At 42.1% G+C, this 20,398-nt stretch overlaps 1 protein-coding gene across 1 annotated transcript in view; it reads right to left on the bottom strand.

Annotated features, from left to right (window-relative positions):
* LOC129550392 (neuronal acetylcholine receptor subunit alpha-7) overlaps window positions 1–20,398 on the bottom strand; it is a 145,887-nt gene that overhangs the window by 12,509 nt on the left and 112,980 nt on the right. The window contains exons 5-7 of the mRNA XM_055417998.2: window positions 11,308–11,387; window positions 6,820–6,987; window positions 666–860 (exon numbers count right to left, since the gene is read on the bottom strand). Coding sequence (XP_055273973.1) covers window positions 666–860; window positions 6,820–6,987; window positions 11,308–11,387 — 443 coding nt within the window. The remainder of the gene's footprint in view (window positions 1–665; window positions 861–6,819; window positions 6,988–11,307; window positions 11,388–20,398) is intronic.

Below are 20,398 nucleotides of genomic sequence, written 5' to 3'. Positions count from 1 at the left end.
TATATCCTAGTTTCTTCCTTACTTCTTTGGAGCAGTCCCTCAGAGCTATCTGGGATGCTACATCCCGAGCCTGAAGTCCTTAGAAAGTCCACCAAATAAAACATAATTTCACTTTTTGGTTGAGCTTTGTAGTCAGAAAGTCGACTGCAGTAGTCAGACACTTGTAGTCAGAAGTTATGGTTTTGAGAATGATTTCTATGTGTATCAAACACAATCTTTAGTAACTCTTTGAGATGTTGAGGAACTCATTTCACCAATCTAAATCATAGTTTTCTTATCTTCCTATTGGAGGATGGTAAGGAATTACATTGTGTGTGACAATACAGAAATGCAAGCTGATACTATATTAAACTTAATGGTGTTCTGTTCACAACATATTCCAGCTGGCTGCCACCAAGGGGTGGGGAGGGGTGCCAGGAGGGGAGAAGGCACAGGCCCCTCAGGGAAGAACTGGTTCCTCCCTTGGCATTCCCATCCTTTCTGCAGGATCAGAGGAGTTTATGGAATCTCAGGAGGGCCCAGCCACCCCGCCCAGGGGGCTGCGGTGTCAGGGAGTCACCCTGGGCTGGGATGTACTGAGCAGACCCTGGATAGCTCTGCAATGGACCCCTGACTGCCACCCTCAAAGCAGACCCCTCCCAGCCCAGCTCAGACCCAGTACTCACCCAGGGAGATCTTCTCTCCAGAGTCTGCAGGGAGTAAGAAGACGAGGAGGGCCAGGGCAGAGATGAGCACACAGGGGATGAGCAGGTTGAGGCCATAGTAGAGAGTCCTGCGGCGGATGGTGACCGTGAAGGTCACGTCTGGGTAGGGTTCTTTGCAGCACTCGTAGAACTTCTCACTCCGCTTGCCCAAGATCCCTTCATTTCCGGGGGGCAGGAGGGGGGAGAGGAAGGAACCACCATTGAAATAATGGGACCCTGTTGGTTTTAAGGGGTTATAACACACACATAGAGGCATGGAATTTGCTAAGTGCAGAAAACTGGCTGTTTGAATAAATGCTTTAGTTTTAATATATATTTATTTAAGGGTACCTTAGTGATATTTGAACAAACTGGCAGATTTTTTTTTTTTGACTGCAGATTATATGATCTTTTTATTTTTTGTCACTTTATTTTGTAACTGAAGGGTAATTGCTTTACAGAATTTTGTTTTGTCAAACATCAACAATAATCAACCCCTAGGTACACCCATGTCCCCTCCCCCTCCCCATCCTACCCTTCTAGATAGTCACAGAGCCCTTGTTTGAGTTCCCTGAGTCATGCAGCAAATTCCCATTGGCTATCTATTTTACGTATGGTATTGTAAGTTTCCAGGTTACCCTCTCCATACATCTCACCCTCTTCCTCCTCCCCACCCGCCATGACCATAGGTCTTTTCTCTTTGTCTGTTTCGCCAATGCTGCCCTTAAAATTAATTCATCAGTGCCATCTTTCTAGATTCCATATATATGCATAAGGATATGATATTTACATTTTTCTTTCTGACTTACATCGCTCTGTATGATAGGCTCTAGGTTCATCCACCTCATTAGAACTGACTCAAATGTGTTCCTTTTTACAGCTGAGTAGTATTCCACTGTATATATGTACCATAGCTTGTTGATTCATTCATCAGTAGACATCTAGGTTGTGTCCATGTTCCAGCTATTGTAAATAGTGCTGCAATGAACACTGGGGTACATGTGTCTTTTTCAATTTTGGTTTCCTCAGGGTATATGTCTAGAAGTGGGATTGCTGGGTCACATGGTGGTTTTATTCCTAGTTTTTTAAGGAATCTCCATACTGTCTTCCATAGAGGCTGTATCAATTTACATTCCTACCAGCAATGCAAGAGGCTTCCCTTTCTTTATGCCCTCTCCAGCATTTATTGTTTATAGACTTTTTCATGATGGCCATTTTGACTGGTGTGAGGTGGTATCTCATTGTAGTTTTGATTTGCATTTCTCTAATAATGAGCAAAGAGTTGACTCACTGGAAAAGACTCTGATGCTGGGAGGGATTGGGGGCAGGAGGAGAAGGGGACGACAGAGAATGAGATGGTTGGATGGCATCACCAACTCGATGGACATGAGTTTGAGTGAACTCCGGGAGTTGGTGATGGACAGGGAGGCCTGGCGTGCTGTGATTCATGGAGTCGCAAAGAATCAGACACGACTGAGCAACTGAACTGAACTGAATAATGAGCAATGCTGAGCATCCTTTCATGTGTTAGCCATCTTTATGTCTTCTTTGGAGAAATGTCTATTTAGGTCTTTTCCCCACTTTTTGATTGGGTTGTTTGTTTTTCTGGTATTGAGCTGTATGAGCTGCTTATATATTTTGGAAATTAATCATTTGTCAGTTGTTTCCTTTGCTATTACTTTCTCCCATTCTGAGGGTTGTCTTTTCACCTTGTTTGTAGTTTCATTTGCTGTGTAAAAGTTTTTAAGTTTAATTTAGTCCCACTTGTTTTATTTTTATTTCCATTACTCCAGGAGGTGGATCATAGAAGATCTTGCTTTGATTTATGGTAGCAAGTGTGCTGCCTGTGTTTTCCTCTAAAAGATTTATAGTTTCTGGTCTTACATTTAGGTCTTTGGTCCATTTTGAGCTTATCTTTGTGTATGGCTTTAGGAAGTGTTCTAATTTCATTCTTTTACAAGTAGTTGTCCAATTTTCCCAGCACCACTTACTGAAGAGGCTATCTTTGCTCCATTGTATATTCTTGCCTCCTTTAAAAAAAATAAGGTACCCAAAGGTGTGTGGATTTATCTCTGGGCTCTCTATCTTGTTCCATTGGTCTATATTTCTGTTTTGTGCCAAACTGTCTTGATGACTGTAGCTTTGTAGTATAATCTGAAGTCAGGAAGGTTGATTTCTCCAGCTCCATTCTTCTTTCTCAAGACTGCTTTGGCTATTAGGGTTTTGTGTTTCCATATGAATTGTGAAATTTTTGGTTCTAGTTCTGTGAAAAATGCCATTAGTAATTTGATAGGGATCACACTGAATCTGTAGATTGCATTTGGTAGTATTGTCATTTTCACAATATTGATTCTTCCTACCTAGGAACATGGACTATCTCTCCATCTGTTTATGTTGTCTTTGATTTATTTCATCAGTGTCTTATAATTTTCCATATACAGTTCTATGTTTCCTTCAGTTCAGTTCCGTCGCTCAGTCGTGTCTGACTCTTTGCGACCCCGTGGACTGTAGCCTACCAGGCTTCTCCGTCCATGGGATTCTCCAGACAAGAATACTGGAATGGGTTACCGTTTCCTTCTCCAGGGGATCTTCCCGACCCAGGGATCGAACCCGGGTCTCCCGCATTGGAGGCAGACGCTTTAACCTCTGAGCCACCAGGGAAGCCCTTAGGTAGGTTTATTCCCAGATATTTTATTCTTTTGGTTGCAATGGTGAATGGAATTGATTCCTTAATTTCTCTTTTGGATTTTTCATTGTTAGTATAGATTTTTCATTGTTAGTATACAGGAATGTAAGTGATTTCTGTGTATTGACCGTGTATCTCGTGACTTTGCTGAATTCAATGATTAGCTCTAGTAATATTCTTATAGTTTCTTTTGGGTTTTCTATGAATGGTATCATGTCATCTCCAAACAGTGAGAGTTTTACTCCTTCTTCTCCAATCTTGATTCTTTTTCTTTTTCTTCTCTGATTCTCATAGCGAGGACTTCGACTATGTTGAATAACAGTGGTGAGAGTGGACACCCTTGTCTTGTTCCTGATCTTAGAGAGAATGCTTTTAGTTTTTCTCACTGAGAATAATGTTTGTTGTGGGCTTATCATATATGGCCTTTACTATGTTGAGGTAGGTTCCTTCTATGTCCATTTTTTTGAAGTGCATTTAATCCATTTACATTTAAGATAATTACTGATATATCTATTCCTATTGTGGAGAAGGAAATGGCAACCCACTGCAGGAGTAAGGCTGGTTTGGTGGTGCAAAATTCTCTTAACTTTTGCTTGTCTGTGAAGCTTTTGATTTATTCATCAATTCTGAATGAGATTTTTGCCAGGTACAGTAATATTGGCTGTAGATTTTTTTTTCTTTCAGTACTTTAAATATATCCTGCCATTCCCTTCTGGCCTGCAGAGTTTCTGCTGAAAGATCCACTGTTAATCGTATGGGTTTTCCCTTGTGTGTTACTTGTTGCCTTTCCCTTGCTGCTTTTAATGTTCTTTCTTTGTGCTTAATCTCTGGTAGCTTGATTAATATGTGTCTTGATGTGCTTCTCTTTGGGTTTATCCTATAAGGGACTTGCTGCACTTGTTGGACTTGACTATTTTCTTTCCCATGCTGGGGAAGTTTTCAACTATAATTTCTTCAAAAATGTTCTCAGTGCCTTTCTTTTCTTCTTCTTCTTCCTCTGGGACCCCTATAACTCAAATGTTGGTGCATTTAATATTGTCCCAAAGGTCTCCGAGACTATCCTCAATTATTTTCATTGTTTTTCCTTTATTCTGCTCTTCAGCAGTTATTTCCACCTCTCTATCTTCCAGCTCACTTATTCATTCTTCTGCCTCAGTTATTCTGCTACTGTTTCCTTCTGGAGTATTTTTAATTTCAGTAATTGTGTTATTCATCTCTATTTACTTATTCTTAATTTCCTCTATGTCTTCGGTGATTGTATTAACTGTGTTAATTGTAACTTGCATTTTCTCTATTCTATTTTCAAGTCTTTGGAGCGTCTTTACTATCATTATTCTGAATTATCTTTCAGGCAGACTGCCTATTTCCTCTTCACTGATTTGGCCTTGTGAGTTTATGCCTTGTTCTTTCATTTGTGCTGTATTTCTCTTTTCTTTTTTTTTCCTAACTTGCTCCACTTAAGGTCTCCTTTTCTCAGGCTTTAGGGTTGTATTCCTTCTTCCTTTGGGTTTTTGCCCTTTCAGGGAAAAGTTGGTTGAGTAATTTGTGTTGACGTCTTGTTAGGGGTGACTTGTGCCTGTGTTCTATTGGGAGGAGATCAAGCAGATCAGGCAGGTAATTACAGAAATACTGGGACATATACAAACACTTCCACACACATAGTTATAACCAAAGTATTCTGAAGAAGAGTACAGGAGATTGACTTGAGCAGGTGAAACCAAAAGTGATATTGACCAATTAAAAGCAGAGCTAACTAACGCTCAATCTGGAAAACTGGGCCTGAGCAGAGTACCAACTGAGGAATATAGCAAAGAGAGCTCAATAATTTAACTTACTTGGTGAAAAAACAAAGTGTGTAGGAAAAAAGGGAGAAGGAAAAAAAGAGAAAAATAAAAAAAGGAGAAGGGAGAGAAAAGAGAAAAGGGATGGAAAGAGGGTTAAAAAAAGAGAAAGAGAAGAGAAAAAATAGAAAAGCAAAGATAAATGGTTGTATGTGAGAAAGATTTCTATATATTCAGAAATAGCTACAGCTGGTAAAGAACTATAAAGAAAAGCAGTTGAATATATCAAAAACAAAATCAGAAACATCACCAAAAGAAAAAAATTTTTAAAAATCTTAAAATTATTATTATTTTTTAATGAGGAAAACAAAGAGGAAAAGCACACCACTTTTCCAGGTGTGGAAAACCACAGCACCACAGAAGGCTAATGTGAAGGTAGAAATATGCAGGGGGAATAAACAGTGTGATTTATAAGAAAAAAAATAGTTCTCAAGGTTGTGGAGTCTGCCCCCACAGATGGGGCTGGTTTAGTGTCCTGTTATGTGTTCCTGGTTGGGGGTGCTTGTGCCTGTGTTCTGGTTGATGGAGCTGGATTTCATCTCTCTGAAGGGTGGTGCAGTGTCCAATAGTAGGTTTGGGGGTGTCTATGGGTTCAATATGTTTTTGGGCAGTACTTCTGGCTTTGGCAGTATTAGACATGTCTATTTCTGCAACCATGTCAAAGTGGCCCTCTCAACATAGCTCCACTGCCGAACTGGCAGATTTTTTTACATATTTGAATTATACGTGCTACTGACTGAATGTGTCCCCCCAGAGTTCACATGCTGAAATCCTAACCTCCATAGTTATGGTTATTTGGAGGTGAGGGCCTTAGGTGGTGATTAGGTTATAGAGGGAGCCTCAAGAATGGGATTAGTGTTCTTAGAAAATGAACCCTAGAGAGATCTCCTGTCCCTTTTGCCATGCGAGGACACAGCCTGAAGACAGCTGTCTATGAACCAGGAAGCAGGTCCTCACCAGATACTGAGTCTGCCAACCCATTGATCTTGAACCCTTAGTTTCCCAACTATGAGAAATAAATGTCTGTTGTTTATAAGCCACCTGGTCTATGGCATTCTGTTACAATAGCCGGAATGGACTAAGACACCATGATAATAAATAATACACTGTAACTGCTAAGTCGCTTCAGTCGTGTCCAACTCTATGTGACACCATAGACGGCAGCCCACCAGGCTTCCCCATCCCTGGGATTCTCCAGACAAGAACACTGGAGTGGTGTGCCATAGCCTTCTCCAATACACTGTAAACTCAATACCATTATAAACATAATTATTGTTTTTCTATTTAAATCACTAAATACAGGTTCTCATCAACTGCAATTTGCTGTCCCACCTGATTTAGGGATGGAGCAAAACTGAGTGATATACAGACGCCCATACTTGCACTGACTTTACCATAACTGTGAGTTCCTCATGGAAAGCACTGAATTTTTCAGTTGGTTTTTTTTGCGTCTAATCCTAGAGCTCTCAGTAAATCATAGAGAATGCTGCAGGGTTCAATAAACGCTCATGCTGAAAAGCAGAGTGGAAAATCCCAAATTTTTTAAGCCAGCACAGTAATAAAGCAGCTTCCTTCTAGGTTGCCAGTATTGCATCTTTGCTGGGCTTACCCACAAGGTCCCATTCTCCATTTGGGATATAGCCGCTGATGTCTGCCTCCTGCATTTGCAGATCCAAGGACCATCCTCCATAAGACCAGGACCCAAACTTCAGTTTGCACTGCTGCACATCAAAGGGGAACCAGCGCACGTCGATGTAGCAGGAGCTCTTAAAGATGCCTGCATGGGCAATAAGACAGACCAAGACCTGTGTTAGACACACAGCTGTCTCACATTGTTGGTGGGAATGCAAATTGGTGCAGCCACTATGGACACAGTACAGAGGCTCCTCAAAAAATTATAAATAGAACTAAATATGATCTTGTAATCCCACTCCTGCATATACATCCAAGGGAAACAAAATCAGCATCTTAAAGAGCTATCTGCACCCCATATTCACTGCAGCATTATTCACAACAGTCAAGACATAGAAACAACCTAAGTGTTTGTTGATAGATAAATAGATAAAATATATATGTATCTATAATTAAATTTATATGGATTATATGCAATATAATATATTCCTGATGATTATTATTATTTGGCCTTTAAAAAGATGAAAATCTTGCCATTTGCAACAACATGGATGAACCTGGAGGACCTTATGCTAAGTGAAATAAGTCAGACACAGAAAGACACATCCTGCGTAATATCATTTACATGAAGAATTTGAAAAAAATAAATTTGAACTCTGAAACAGAGAGCAGAATAGTGACTGCCAAGGGCTGGAGGGTGGCGGAAATGGGGGAGAAGTTGATCAAAGGGTACAAACTTTCAGTTGTAAGAGGAGGATTCACTGTGAGGATCTAACATATAGCACCGTGACTACAGTTAATATTTCAAGTATGCCTGAAATGAACTATGTGAGGTGATGGGTATGTTAATTCATCTGATCATGGAAATAAATGGTTTCACAACATGTATGCATATGGGGGTGTGTGTGTGTATACAAATCATACACACACACACACACACACACATACGTGCATTCATGCTAAGTCACTTCAGTCATGTCCAACTCTTTGCAACTCTATAGACTGTAGCCTGCCAGGTTCCTCTGTCCATGGGATTCTAGAGTGGGTTGCCATGCCCTCTTCCAAGGGATCTTCCCAACCCAGGGATCGAACCCATGTATATACATACATATATATGTGACACATATATATACACACACACGTATATATGTATACATACATATGTGTGTGCATACACACACATGTATGTGTATATATGTGTGAATGTATATATGATATATACATTACAATTTCATTTGTCAACTACACCTCAATAATGCTGGGGAAAAAAATACACAGCAATTCCTTGGTCTCTATCTCATACACTGTTCATAATACACACAGCCTGCTCTTCATGGAGTGGAACTCTTGCTAGCCTTATCAAAGGTTGGCAAGTTAAATGGTGCATCCTTACAGATACTCTGCATGTCTCAGGATCAATGCTCTGCACACATTCCCTAGACCATTTGTGCTCCCTTTAGGAGGAGGAGGTGTGGATGCCAGGGTCTCTCACCTGGGTGTACCAAAGAGGCTTCGGTCCATTCTGCCCACCCAAACTAGCTAGACCTGTACAGAACAAGCTGGGTCTTTTTGGAAAAATCTCTAGAAAAGAAGTTCAGCTGAGGCTTTACTGTCTTTTACATTTCAAAGACTATACTGATATTTTCTATTCTGAGATTTCTGTGCAAAAAATTAAATGCTCTGTAAACTTTCTCATGCCATGCACGTGCACCTCCAAATTCTAAACAGTAAGAAACATGTAAAGAATGTTAAAAAATCCATTACAAGCTGATAAAAATAATGAAGAGCTTAGAAACAGACTCTGAAAGGGGTGTGTGTGTGAGTTTGGTGAGGAGTGGAAGGAGCATTTTCTTTATGTTAAAAATTGAGGAACTATTTGGTTTATCTAGAAACATATGTGGAAGATAATTTTAACTCGCTTGAATTCTGAGGAGGCAGTGTTTGAATAAAAATTAGTTTCCACTGAAAAGGACAGGACAAGTTGGCAGGGAGTTTCCCAGCATGTCACTGAGACAAGCCCACTCCAGTGGGCTTATGCCCATTTATGCCCAAGTGCTCCCTGCTGCCCAGAGAAGGACCAGAAGGCAGTCTGGCACAAATAGCTAAGGGTTCCAGTGTTCTCAGGGACAGGGCAGGTGCTCTATAAATCTGCTACCAAATTAAAAAAAAAAAAGTGAATGGAGAAAGGGACTCAGGGACCCCCTCACCCACAACCAAACTGTGAAAGGATAATAGATTTCCTGTCTCCTCAAGTCTCTTTAAACAGGATTTGCAGCATCACATCCAATGTCTGCAGGAATCTGGAAGTCATTACAGACACTGCCCTCTCATTATTGGGCTAGATCCTTTGAAACCCTCATTGCCGGTAGAAAATGAACTCTGTAACTGTAATATTCCATTTCTATGAAATGACCAGAAAAAGAGACTCTCTAGAGACAGAAAGCAGGTCAGTGGTTGCCGGCGGCTGGGAGTGAGGGTGAGGATTAACTGCAAACAGGCAAAAGGGATATTTAGGGGGGTTATGGGAAATGTTCTAGAACTACATTGCAGTCGTGGTCCTGCAATTCTGTGAATTTACTAAATATCATTGAATCATGTACCTAAAATGGGTCAGCTGTATGATATGTAATTTATAATACATATCAATAATGTAATTTATAATACCTCAATAATGCTGTTAAAAAATAAAAATGTGACAGGAGAAAAAAAGTCATTTCATAACCAAGTCTATTTCAAAGCTTCCACTTGAAATACCTTTTGCCTGTTCAGTTGCTAGAGCAGAACAGCTTCCCAGACAGGTCTATGTGACCCCAGGTACAGGCTTGCTGCCCCGAACCAGACTGCCCCACACTCTCCAGCCAGGGTAGGGGAGACTCCCACAGTCAAAGCTCAGTGTGCCCTCCTGACGGACTCCAGGGGCCGTGGAAACTGGAACAACTGGAACACAGGTATGGGGCCCAGAGGGGCTGGAGTACAGAGGACTCGTGGGTCAGGAGTGCTGCTCCTGTGGCTGAAAATGGCCCCAACCTTCAATACAACCCACAGCCCCATATTCTTCTACATGGATGACTGCTGGAGATCATTTTCCAAAATAGCCCTCATGATAAAGGATGCAACTTCTAGGCCTGCTGGAAAAGAGTGTACCAGTGATGGAAGACCCTCTCCGGGCTCTGTGTTAGGAAGAAGGTTTGCAAGGCCTGAGGGAGGCGAGGAGGGGTTGAGGAAGAAGCAAGGAAGTGCAAGCTGTAAGACAGAAAACCTGAAAGTCTGAAGTCTTTCCACCTCCGCAGACAACAGTGGATGGTGTCTGCCTGTGATGGGTTCAGTCCCTCACGCATCTGTCTACCTCCAAGTGGGCCTGGGCCCTGGTTGATGAGTAGTGGTTCTAACAGGAATAAACACAGATCCTTCCTTTGGGGCATTTATCCTCTGCTAACCTGGGACAGCTCAAAAACAACCACACAATAGGCAAAGCCAGCCCTACTGTGAGCGCTGTGTGTGTGTGTGTGATATGTAGAGTGTGTAGAGTGTGGCATGCTTTCGTGTGATGTGTCTATTTGTCTGGTGTGGTGTGTGCATGTATGTGTATGGTGGGTAATGTGTATGCATGTGGGTGTGTGTGTATGTGTTACGCAGTATGTGTGTGTGGTATGTGGGCTGGTGGTGAGGTGGGAGGTGGCTGTAGGCTGCCTGGGAGCAGGGAGTTAAAACGGTTGCAGTGGGGGAAATAACTCTGGGAAAGAACATGTGAAAAACCATTCAGAAGGTTTTTAAAAAATCTGTTAGTATCTCAAGGCCATGAAGCCCAAGTCCTCCACCACCTGGCTCACTCATGAGTGGCCCAGAGCCCTGTGAAGTGATAGCAATGATGGGCTGGTGAGAGGAGATTCAATCTAAGGAAGCAGTTATCCATCAGCTTCCTGAGAAGGAGAGACACGCTTTCAGGAAGAAACCATCAGATCTCACCTCTAATCAGCGAGATGCGCTGGGCTTTACTGTGCACACTCAGGAAGCCAGCCCAGCAAGGTCAACACCTGGAAGGCAGCACCTGCCCAGGTATCCAGTGCAGTGGGAAGGAAAATTGGGGTTGTGACGGAAGAAAGGGCCAAGGGATTGGCCTGCAGATTGTAAGGAGGATGGGAATGACCTAACAAGGGAGACTTGTTTTAGTTGTGGAAGAAATTTAAAGAACACAAGACAGACAATAAGGACAGAGGGCATGTTTTGGCAAAGACAGCTTGAGCCATGATCCCAAGACAAAAACAAACAAACAAACAGGAAGACAGCATTGCCACATTCAGGGAATATATGGGGGCGTGGAGGATAAGAGGACAGGGGCAGCAGGCATGTGAGGTAGCTAGGGATGCCCAGAGCACAGAGCTAGCTGCTGCCCCTGGGGGCACCACTGGGCACCCCAACCTCACTCACGCTGTCTAAATGAGGGGACAAAGGGAGTGGTGCTTACCTGGAGGGAGGTACTGGCAGTGTCCAGAAGAATTCACTAACACGTTGGTGTGGAATGTAGCATCAAACCGTTCATCAGCACTAGAAACAAGAGAAGGATCCATAAGCCAAGCCGGCCAGGCATTGGGTTCCCTGTGCCCTTGGGGTGGTTGTTCCCGTGATCTGAGAAGCTCTGAGAAGGGCTGTTGCTTTCAGGTGGGGCAGCTGGCAGCAGTGAAAGCCCCATGTGGGGCTGACCTGGAAGGTCTTCCCAGAGGACACGGGGATGGGGCCAATGTCCTCCTCCATTTCATTGGGATGCTGATCTTTTCCATATGTGTGTAAAACAAAGCTCTTAACAAAAATAAAACCTGAAGACAACTTAGGAGGACATTATAGATGAGACATTTCAATTTATCTGCAGGAGACAGAGTGTGTGTGTGGGGGGGAGCAAAGTGCCTCTCTATCAGTCCAAAGAGTGGGATTTGGACCCACTGTATTCAAGGCTCTAGTTTCAGCCCCATGAACGGGTCCAAAGCTCAGATGGCGCTTGATAAATCCATCTTGAGTGACTGAGGCTGCAGGTGCCCAGAGGAGCTGGGCAGCCTTTAGGGGTACCAGGCTCCAGGACTGGTGATGACAGGTGGAGATCACAGAATCAGGTTCAAGTTAAGATAAATGCACCCCAGCCCCACCCCAACCATGCTCAGAACCTCCTCCAGACAGCAGTGACCAACCTGGTTAAAAGAAGGCACACAAAACAGGAAGGAAAAAATAATTAAGACCAACAGCCCTTAACATCCAGGTCTTTCACTTTCTGTGTTCTGACACTTTGACATCTGGGGCCTTGCTAACCCTGGAGGGACTGTCCCCATCACCCCACTGCTCCAGATTAGCCAATTCCCGGAGATAGCAAACAACTCAATCAAATGAAAACCAACTAATCCAGAGCCCACACCCCAACCAGCTTCTTTATGGAGCGCTCATCTCCTGGCCACCATCCACCGACCTTAACCACCCCAGGGGTAGACACCAGACAAATAGCAACAAGCCATATGCATCAGAGCCTGCTGAAAGCATTCCAAGTTCTAGCTATGCTTACCTTGCCTCACCGCTTTCATTCTGTGGAAACCACAATAAAGGCTTTTGAGCACATTTTCTCCCCAAGCCCTCTGCCTTCTGATTGACCCTGGTGCTTCCCTGTGTGGCTCTGTGTGGCGAACAAGCCTCCTGTTTCTAGGGAACTGTGAGTATCTAATAAACTTCCTTCCCTCATCATTTCTGTGTCTGCATCTTACCATACCTGATTAAAACATATCCTTAAAATACTGCCCTATGGGTGAATAAAAAGTAAACGGCCTTAAGCAAATGTAGGCAGCCAGTCATCCCCCTCCTTTTAGCAACTGGAGGACTTCTGCTGTGGGCTGCCCATGTCTCCAGAGTCTCTGCAGTCTTTTCTGTCTCCAGCATTCTCTAAAGGGGAAAGTCACCATCACAAGATGTCTGAGGACAGGCTTCATTGTGAGAGACAGAGTCAAGGATAGAGACAAGAAGGATCCAAGAAGAAACTGTCAACGAAAGGAATGAAAAATCACCTCTTAAAAAAAGTAATACCCTCATAAAAATTCAAATGGATATTGCGTTTAGAAAAACAGAGGGCAATATAGAAGTCAAATATGATCTATGAAATACATCTTTAAAAATGGGTGGGAGGTTTGGCTGGTAAGAATCACTGAGATGAAATAGAAGACAGAAGGGATGAGGGTCTCAAAGTAAAGGCTGGGGAAATTCACGCAACAGAAGTAGAGGAAACATCAGGGGAGTGGGAGGGAGAGAAATCAGATGGAGACATTTTAGAGCTGAAGGAAAGCCCTAAAGTATAAAGGCAAAAAAAGGTGTTTTCAAGAACATTCAGGTGTTTCTTAAGTGTATTTTCTTGGCCTTGGACTTGATCATCAGCTCCAGAAAAATGAGGGTAAACACTAAAGAAGAAGAAGCAAACTTTCAGACTAAAGATACAGAAAAGGGATTTTCAGGATGAACTGTGTAGAGGGTCTGGTAAAAAGAGTTGGGGGTCCAAATTACAGCAAGATATGAGGGGTCTCTGAAGAGAGTAAAGTGGATTCAGAGCAATAAACAGAAGAAACACACGCTGGAAAACACCAGATTTGATGAAGGACTCATTGTTTTAAAAAATCTTTAATTAAAAAACAGCACCAGAAACTTCAGGAAAAACTGTACAAGTAAGCTTTGGTTTGAAGATAAAAAATGTCATGATGCTGAAAGGAAGGAGAAAGACTAAGCTGTGACAAAATGATAATCCTCCGAGAGGAAGGTGGTCACGTCCACTCCCTCACTTGTAAACACATCCAGGGAGAGGGGAAGAGGAAGGCTCAAGATGTAAATATTCTTTGCTTGACAGCAGCCTGTACCCAAGTGTCCTAATGAGACACCAAGTGACTGGGTGCCAAACAGCTGAGCATGTGGGCCTTCACAGACTCACCCTGGATTTTACCCTGCTTTTTTTTTTTTTAAGTGATTAATTTATTTTTTATTGGAGGCAAATTATTTTACAATATTATATTGGTTGGTTTTGCCATATACTGACATGAATTCACCCCGGGTTTACATAAGTTCCCCCTCCTGAACCCCCCTCCCACCTCCCTCCTCCCTTTATTCTCCCTCTGGGTCATCCCCGCACGCCAGCCCCAAGCATCCTATAACATGCATCGACCCTGAACTAGTGATTCGTTTCACATATGACAACATACGTGTTTCAATGCCATTCTCCCAAATCATCCCACCCTCACCCTCTCCCACAGAGTCCCAAAGACTGTTCTATACATCTGTGTCTCTTTTGCTATCTCGTATACAGGGTTATCATTTGCATCTTTCTAAATTCCATATATATGCGTTAGTATACTGTATTGAAGCAACTGATAAAAGATTAATCTCCAAAATATACAAGCAGCTCCTGCAGCTCAATTCCAGAAAAATAAACGACCCAATCAAAAAATGGGCCAAAGAACTAAACAGACATTTCTCCAAAGAAGACATAAAGATGGCTCACAAACACATGAAAAAATGCTCAACATCCCTCATAATCAGAGAGATGCAAATCAAAACCACAATGAGATACCATTTCATACCCTGCTTTTTAAATTAGGGTCTCTGGAACTCCAAGATTCTGTGGAGGTGCTTCAGGTTTCTACAAGTGTTTGAGTCCAAGTTTCTTTTTCTTGTGTTTCAAAATACAAATAAAAGTCCAAACACACTCAAACAATTGTTTCCAAAATCTTAACTCTTCAGACACTCAATGTACTAATTAATTAACGTGGCCCATTTCACTACTTTACTGGGTAAAGTTTAGCTTAAGATTCCTCTTGCCATGACTATTGCACGTATTTGGAACTCTTGGAAATGAGTCACCCAGTAAGATTTCAGGTTTGCAGTATTACTCTATTAAAACAATTCACATTTGATCCTGCAATTCCAGCACAGAACCTGCATCTGTCTTGACATCTCTTCCCACCTCTGTAGCAACAAAGGCAGAAAGCACAGTGTGATGCTGGCATAGCTTGGGTGTTGTCTTGTCTAATGTTTATAGTTATAATAAAGACTGTGGGCAACTGTTAGTGATTAATTTTGGTTGAAAACCATACACACAGCTCCTTCTTCACGGATGTGAATCAGTTTAACTGAAGAGACTCTAGAGATCACAAGACAAGTGGGTAAAAACAAGATAAAAATCTGTTACTATGAGCAACAGCTAACCTTTGTGACTCAGTGATTTCTGAATATGGTTCAACCAAAATAGAATACTGAGATAAATGGAACTGTACCACTGTCATTATCAAAATTCAAATCTTCATACTCACTGTGGAAGTTTTAGGTTCTTTCCCAGAGGCAAACTGATTTTATAGGTAAATGATATAAAAGTAATTCTGGTAATAATTATGTGCTAATACCACTTTATCTGTTTTCACCATTAGGGCTGGAGATAAACTTGGAAAAGGGGTCCTGGGCTAAAATCTGAGTCTGAAACCCTGTGAAACATGAGTAACCAAAATTATGTCAAGGACCTGACAGGCGACAATACTAGGAATGTCCAGGACACATGGCATCACAGCCTTTGTAGCCAGCAGACTCTGCTCACCCTGGAGGCTGGGTGGGCCCATATAACTCAACTCATTTTCCTTCTCTGTGCTGGTGTGTGTATGAAACCTTCTGTATTAAACTTTTAGGAACTGGTCAAACATTGATATTTTTTCTTGACTACTGGAAAACAGGGTGTACCCTCAGAGCTTTTGACAACCCTGGCACATGGCTCTTCACTGCCCTCAAAAGCTCTTCTCTCTGGCTACCATGGTCCCCGTCCAGCTAGTGATGGATAGACGAGCTTGCACTTAGTATGAGGAGAGCCCTGGGCATCCCCACCGAGAGGCGCTCATGGAGAGGGAGGGTTATTTAATCCCAATATTGAAGGCGCGGGTCCTACATCATCAGTCAGAGGACTTCTGGACGGGCTCTAAGGATGTGGAGAAGGCTCAAAAGCGGAAAGGTGAGCGTGTTGCCAGCAGAAAGCGGAGTCTGGCCACACACCTGGAGATAGGACGAAGGGAGGCTTCACGAAGGTAAGGTGTGGTTGGAGCAGGGGTGAGTGGCATGCTGCCCTTGGCAGCAAGCAAGTACTACCGGGGCTTGACAGCAAACCACCAGTGGTGTGGCTGCAGGACCCAATGGCCCATCCTTACGGGAGGATTTCAAACTGTGCTCTCAGATGTCCCAGCAGCACAGGCAGGCAGAGCCCAGGGGGCACAAGTGAACCCTGGGGATCTGGACTAAGACTGCTCCCTCCTCCTCATCCCCAGGGTGTAACACAATGCCAGATCCAGCCCTGGGAAGTGCTCCTGGCACTGGAAGCAGAGTCCTCCAATCCCAGCTCAGTGCAGCCTCTGCTTATGTCACCTGGCAGCACCAACCCCCACCTCTGAACAAAAACCCAGGTACGATAAACTGCTGCCAAGAGCACACTGCAGGCTCCTGGGGTGAGGACTGTAATGAATAGGGTCTCGGGAACCATCAGACCTGTTTCCCCTGAGGTCACACAGTGCTCAAAAGACAGAAAGAGGGGGAGCAGAAAAGACAAAAACGATCCCAATTTTCCTAACACAAAAAGAGAAATTATGATTACATGATGAGGATAGAGATGTCAGTAATGCTACAGTGGCAATTACATTGAAATATAAATGTGAATCAGGGATTCCCTGGTGACTCAGCGGTAAGCAATCTGCCTGCAATGCAGGAGCTGCAAGAGCTGCAGGTGGTGCAGGTTTGCTGCCTGGGTGGAGAAGATCCCCTGGAGGAGGATCTGGCAACCTACTCCAGTATTCTAGCCTGGACCGAGGAGCCTGGCAGGCAACGGACAGAGGAGCCTGGCAGGCTATGGACAGAGGAACCTGGCAGGCAATGGACAGAGGAGCCTGGCAGGCTACAGTCCATAGGGTCACAAAGCGACAGACACAACTGAAGTGACTTAGCACACGGCACACACATGTGTATCAAATCAACACTGTACGTGGTAAACATACAATATTTTATATATACCTTAACTATATCTCAATAAAATAATAAAGTTTAAAATATTGTAAGAAAAAAGTATGTGAAGAAAAAAGAGGAAATCCATCTATCTGAAACAACTATCAATGGAAGGAGTCATTTATCTTAAATTTCTTAATTAAAAAAAAGTTGACAATTAAATGTTAAGACACCACTGATGCCTGGATTTCAGAGGAAAAGTATCTGTAGAGAAAAGATCAATTTTGTTTCAAAAATGAGTAGTTAAGTCCTTTATCTGGGTATTTTTATTTTGCTTTATATTTTATTCTAAAGTGTTAGGACAGGTTCAAATTATAGCAATGTGACTTGTCATAGATTGTGATCAAAAAGTCTTGAGCAGAACTGAAATTTCACGGTTGTTTCTACCTTTCAGAGATCCCAGGAGGCAGACATCTAGGCATGAGCAGGAGGCTTCCAGAAGAATTTATCAATATCTTTTCTTTAACCACCAATTTATATGTTACATGGTATATAACATGGATGTGATGATAACAATCAGATGATTAAAACAATGTTACAACAGTGTTACAAATAATATAACATAGTAATGGATGCTTGCTGCTTAGAAGAAAAGCTATGACAAACCTAGACAGCATATTTAAAAGCAGAGACACTACTTTGCAAACAAAGGTCCATATAGTCAAGGCTATGGTTTTTCCAGTAGTCAAGTATGGATGTGAGAGCTGGACCATAAAAAAGGCTGACTACTGAAGAATTGATGCTTTTGAACTGTGGTGTTGGAGAAGACCCTTGAGAGCCTCCTGGACTGCAAGGAGATCCAACCAGTCAATTCTAAAATAAATCAATCATGAATATTCATTGGAAGGACTGATGCTGAAACTGAAGCTCCAATACTTTGGCCACCTGATGCAAAGAGTTGACTCAATGTAAAAGACCCTGATGCTGGGGAAGACTGAAAGCAGGACAAGGGGATGACAGAGGTTGAGATGGCTGGATGGCATCACTGACTCAACGGACATGAGTTTGAGCAAGCTCCAGGAGATGGTGAAGGATGGGGAAGCCCGGCGTGCTGCAGTCCATGAGGTCACAAAGAGTCAGACACGACTGAGTGACTGAACAACAAATAACAGTGTTATAAATAATATGGGATAAATGTTACCATGGAATATGTCAAGTTTCTGGTTCCCAATTTTGTTTCTTGATTAACAAACGACTATTTCTGATCCAGGACAACATCATTTTAATCACTACAACAGAATGGAAACATTGGTATTTGGCAGGCTAAGTCCTCCAACTTTGTCCTTTGTTTAAAAATTATCTTACCTATCCCTTGGCCCTTTACTCATGTCCAATCCCATGAAGACTGAGTGGAGACTTCAGTTGGAATCATATAAAATTTACAGACTAGCCTGGGAGATTTTGACATCTTTATGATATTGAGTTTTTCCAGAAATAAATATAGAACTCATCATTTATTTTGGTCTTAGGTTTTTAAATTGACATTTTTTAACACCTGCAGATATCAGAAATAAGATTTAATTACATTTTCTAAATGTTGCAAGAGTAAAGATATACATTCATATTTTCATATTTATATCCAAAATATTTTGTCTAGACAGTCTCTAAGAGTTCTTCATGTAAAAAAGTCATATAGTCTGTGAATGGTGATAATCTACTTTGTTGTTGTTTAGTCGCTAAGTCTTGTCTGACTCTCTGCGACCCCATGGACTATAGTCCACCAGACTCTTCTGTCCATGGGATTTCCCAGGCAAGAATACTGGAGTGGGTTGCCATTCCCTTCTCCAGGGGCTCTTCCCAACCCAGGAATTGAACTTGTGTCTCCTGCATTGCAGGTGGATTCTTTATCACTGAAACATATTCCTTTCTAATTCTCAATGTTTTGTTCTTTTACTTTTCTTATTATTTAAAAAATTAAGAAAATCTTAATGCCATTATTAGGATATTTTTAGTTCAGTTCAGTCGTTCAGTCGTGTCCGACTCTTTGCAACCCCATGAATCACAGTGCGCCAGGCCTCCCTGTCCATCACCAACTCCGGAGTTCACTCAAACTCATGTCCATTGAGTCGGTGATGCCATCCAGCCATCTCATTCTCTGTCGTCCCCTTCTCTTCCTGCCCCCAATCCCTCCCAGCTTCAGAGTCTTTTCCAGTGAGTCAACTTGTCGCATGAGGTGGCCAAAGTACTGGAGTTTCAGCTTCAGCATCAGTCCTTCCAATGAACACTCAGGACTGATCTCCTTTAGAATGGACTGGTTGGATCTCCTTGCAGTCCAAGGGACTCTCAAGAGTTTTCTCCAGCACCACAGTTCAAAAGCATCAATTCTTCGGCGATCAGCTTTCTTCACAGTCCAACTCTCACATCCATACATGACCACTGGAAAAACCATAGCCTTGACTAGATGGACCTTGGTTGGCAAAGTAATGTCTCTGCTTTTGAATATGCTATCTAGGTTGGTCATAACTTTCCTTCCAAGGAGTAAGCGTCTTTTAATTTCCTGGCTACAATCAGCATCTGCAGTGATTTTGGAGCCCGAAAAATAAAGTCTGACACTGTTTCCACTGTTTCCCCATCTACTTCCCATGAAGTGATGGGACCAGATGCCATGATCTTCGTTTTCTGATGTTAAGCTTCAAGCCAAACTTTTCACTCTCCTCTTTCACTTTTATCAAGAGGCCTTTGAGTTCCTCTTCACTTTCTGCCATAAGGGTGGTGTCATCTGCATATCTGAGGTTATTGATATTTCTCCTAGCAATCTTGATTCCAGCTTGTGCTTCTTCCAGCCGAGTGTTCCTCATAAGTGATCTTTATTTCATTCTACATATAGAAACCTGTAATGTTTCAGCATTAAATGATCCTTTGGTAAAGACCTTACTTAAGGTTACACAAGTTTTCTTCTATTTCACAAACGGGGAATTAAATACTATCAATTGATTTTTCTCTAACTACCAAGATGATCACATGATTTCTCTCCTTCATTCTGTTTACAGAGTGAATTATAGCAATGAAGTTTTCTAAAGTTAAAACTTGTATTCTTATTAGAAAACTAAATTTGTTAAATAATTTTTTAAAAAATTACTGCTAGATTTAGTGAGTTAATACTTTAGTTAAGATGTATACATACATGCTCATAAGTGATGCTAGGTGGGACTTGACTGCAAAATACACTTTTTCAAATGTATTTTTAAAAATGTATCGATTAAGAGGATGAAAGGCAAGCTTCAGACTGGTAGAAAATACTTGAGAAAAGATATTTCTAATAAAGACTGCTATCCAAATAACTCTTCACAGTAAGAAAATAACCCAATCAAAAATGGGTCAAAAACTCGAACAGGTACATTAACAATGAAGATATGAGGGAATGTAAACTTAAACAACCAGATGTCATCACACACCTATCAAATGGTCAAACCCAAGATCACTGAGAACACCAAATCTGGCGAGGATATAGAGCAAGAGCAACTTTTATTCACTACTGATGGGTATGCAAAATGGAACAATCACTTTGAAAGACA

The sequence above is a fragment of the Moschus berezovskii genome, chromosome 21 (genome assembly GCF_049115385.1).
Source record: "Moschus berezovskii isolate FMDL1 chromosome 21, NW_MosBer_1.0, whole genome shotgun sequence".
In the NCBI taxonomy this organism is placed as follows: domain Eukaryota; kingdom Metazoa; phylum Chordata; class Mammalia; order Artiodactyla; family Moschidae; genus Moschus; species Moschus berezovskii.
Note: the sequence above shows the minus strand (reverse complement) of the source record. Positions and strands in the feature narration are given on the sequence as shown.